A 3,144-nucleotide genomic window follows, 5' to 3' on the forward strand; every position below is an offset into this window, starting at 1 on the left:
TTCCCTTCCCTTCCCTTCCCTTCCCTTCCCTTCCCTTCCCTTCCCTTTTTTTCCCCACAGTGATGGATGTGGAGACACTTCTGCGCCTCCCAGGGAAGAATTTCTTCCCAAAATCCAACTTAAACCCGGATTTCAGAAATAATTTCTTCCCAAAATCCAACTTAAACCCGGATTTCAGGAATAATTTCTTCCCAAAATCCAACTTAAACCCGGATTTTCACGGGTTATTGCAGATCTTTTTCTCCCGCGAGCGGGACACATTCCCAGATTCCCCCTTATTAATCCGTAGGGAAAACAGGAATCACCTGATTGTTTTCCCTTCCCCCCGATCCCTGTCCCCGACTTAATCCATTTATGGGTTTATTTTCCACCTTTCCCTCGCTGTTCAAAGGTCTGGAGCGTTTCTGGGTCCAAAGATTACGAGCCCTGGGAAAAAAAAGTCCTTTCCTGGGAAAAAAAAAAAAAAAGGGCTTTAATTTAAAAAGGGAATTCCCCTGGAATTTCTGGCCGGGAGGAATCCTCGGAATTCCATCCCCTGGAACGTCTCCGGATGTTTTTCCATTTTTTCCCGCGGCAGGAGCGGGTGGACGCGGAGAGGAGAAGGGTCGTGTCCCAGATCCGGGAGCTGCGGCGGCTCCTGGAAGGGCAGGAGCGGCTCCTGCTGGACAGGCTGGAAAAGCTGGAGCGGGAGATCCTCGGGAAGCAGGAGGGGAACCTCGGGAGGCTCTCGGAGCAGATCTGCGGCGTCGCGGAGAGGATCCGGGAGCTGGAGGAGAAGTGTCGGCAGCCGCCCTGGGAGCTCCTGGAGGTGGGAGCCCGGGATTCCCGGGACACCCTGAGCCGAGGGAATCCCAAAGGGAACCCCGGGATCGAGACCCCCGAGCCGAGGGAATCCCAAATGGAACCCCGGGATCGAGACCCCCGAGCCGAGGGAATCCCAAATGGAACCCCAGGATCACGGGTTGGGTGGGAAGGGACCCCCTAGACTTCAACCCCACCGGGTCTCCCCGAGCCCTGCCCCAAAAACTCCCCATAAAATTCATCTTTTTGAGCTTTTCTCCTCAAATTATCCCCTTGGGAGACCCTTATGGAATCCCAAATGGAACCCCAGGATCCTGGTTTGGGTGGGAAGGGACCCCCCTAGACTTTAACCCCACTGAGTTTCCCCAAGTGCTTCCCCTAAAAATTCCCCATAAAATTATCTTTCCAGGCTTTTCTCCCCAAATTATCCCCTTGGGAGACCCTTGGCCTTCAGACCCCATTTAGGGAATCCCAAATGGATCCTAAGGGATCCTGGGTTGGGTGGGAAGGGACCCCCTGGACTTCAACCCCACTGGGTTTCCCCAAGTCCTGCCCCAAAAACTCCCTATAAAATTCATCTTTTGAAGTTTTCTCCCCAAATTATCCCCTTGGGAGACCCTTGACCACCAGCCCCCATTTAGGGAATCCTAAATGGATCCTAAGGGATCCTGGTTTGGGTGGGAAGGGACCCCCTGGACCACCACGGGTCTTCCACCCCGTTGGGTTTCCCCGAGTCCTGCCCCAAAAACTCCCCATAAAATTCATCTTTTGAAGTTTTCTCCCCAAATTATCCCCTTGGGAGACCCTTGGCCTTCAGACCCCATTTAGGGAATCCCAAATGGAACCCCAGGATCCTGGTTTGGGTGGGAAGGGACCCCCTAGACTTCAACCCCACCGGGTTTCCCCGAGTCCTGCCCCAAAAACTCCCCATAAAACGCATCTTTTGAAGCTTTTCTCCCCAAGTTTGGGATTTTAAAGGAGCAGAGGAGCTCGTTAGGAGCTCGTCAGCCCCGGGAACACCCTCCTGGCACATTAAAGGGGGGGTTGGTGACATGAAGGAGCCGTGACCTCGCCCAGGATGGCCCCAAACCCCTCATTTGGGCAGAGCAGAGCCCCGGGGTCACCCCCAGGCCCCCCCCGGGGCCTCTCCTGGTTGTTTCCACCCTGCCCTGACCTGATTTTCCGTCTCTCCTTCTCTCTTTTAGGGCAGCAGAGAAATCCTGAGCAGGTTTGTGGCTCCTCATCCGCCTCCATTCCACATTCCTGTTCTTTTCCCTGTGCTGGTGGACCCCAAAACCTGCCCAAAAACCCCCAAAAATCCGTGGCAGGGACGTGTAGGAGGCAACCAGGACACCCCAAAGGTCCAAGGAGGGTGGGGAAGGTCAACTCCTCCTCTGTGACCCCTGAAAACCTCCCTGTTCCTGCAGGGACGAGCTTATCCTGGGAAAAATAGGGATCCAACGGCTAAAAACCATGGATTTTAAGGGCTGAGGGGTCCAGCCGGGTGGGAGGGAGTCTGGAATTAGGGTTTTTTTCCAGGTTGGAGGAGGACAATGCCCAGGAACCAGAGGAGACACCCCCTGAGCCGGGGGAGCAGCTCCCGGGGCTGCCCCGGCACAACGGGACCCTCAGGGAGGTGCTGAGGACATTCCAAGGTAGGGAAGGACAGGGAAAGGGGTTGGAGGGACAGGGAAGGGGCTGGAGGGACAGGGAAGGGGCTGGAAGTGGGGCTGGAGGTGGGGTTGGGTCGGTGCCACCTCCAGAAACCATCTTCCGGAGGTGAAAATCCCAAATGTTTCCACGTGGGAACTTCCCAGGGGTGAGAAATCCCAAATATTTCCCTCCTCTCCCTCCCTTGTCTTCCCTCCTCTCCCTTGTCCTTCCTCCTCTCCCTTGTTTTCCCTCCTCTCCCTCCCTTCTCTTTCCTCCTCTTCCTTTTCTTCCCTCCTCTCCCTCATCTTTCCCACTCTCCCTCCCTCGTTGTTCCTCCTCTCCCTCCCCTCTTTTCCTTCCTCTCTCTCCAATATTTTTCCTCCTCTCCCTCCCTTGTTTTTCCTCCTCTCCCTCCCTTGTCCTTCCTCCTTTCCCTCCCTTATTTTCCCTCCTCTCCCTCCAATATTTTTCCTCCTCTCCCTCTCGTCTTTCCTCCTCTTCCTTGTCCTTCCTCCTCTCCCTTGTCTTCCTTCCTCCTCTCCCTTGTCTTCCCTCCTCTCCCTCCCTTGTCCTTCCTTGTCTCCCTTGTTTTTCCTCCTCTCCCTCCATTATTTTCCCTCCTCTCCCTCCCTTCTTTTCCCTCCTCTCCCTCGTCTTCCCTCCTCTCCCTCGTCTTCCCTCCTCTCCCTC

General features: G+C 55.2%; 1 protein-coding gene across 1 annotated transcript; it reads left to right on the plus strand.

Annotated features, from left to right (window-relative positions):
- Window positions 1–517: 517 nt before the first annotated feature.
- On the plus strand, window positions 518–2,456 carry LOC113962718 (tripartite motif-containing protein 15-like; the record flags this gene model as incomplete). Its single annotated transcript, XM_027673473.1, has 3 exons — window positions 518–808; window positions 2,007–2,029; window positions 2,341–2,456. Coding segments are annotated over exons 1-3 (397 nt in total), but the record flags the coding sequence as incomplete, so codon positions are not given.
- Between the last annotated feature and the right edge of the window lie 688 nt (window positions 2,457–3,144).

Source organism: Neopelma chrysocephalum, unplaced genomic scaffold (genome assembly GCF_003984885.1).
Source record: "Neopelma chrysocephalum unplaced genomic scaffold, ASM398488v2 Primary Assembly neopelma1_184681, whole genome shotgun sequence".
In the NCBI taxonomy this organism is placed as follows: Eukaryota; Metazoa; Chordata; class Aves; order Passeriformes; family Pipridae; genus Neopelma; species Neopelma chrysocephalum.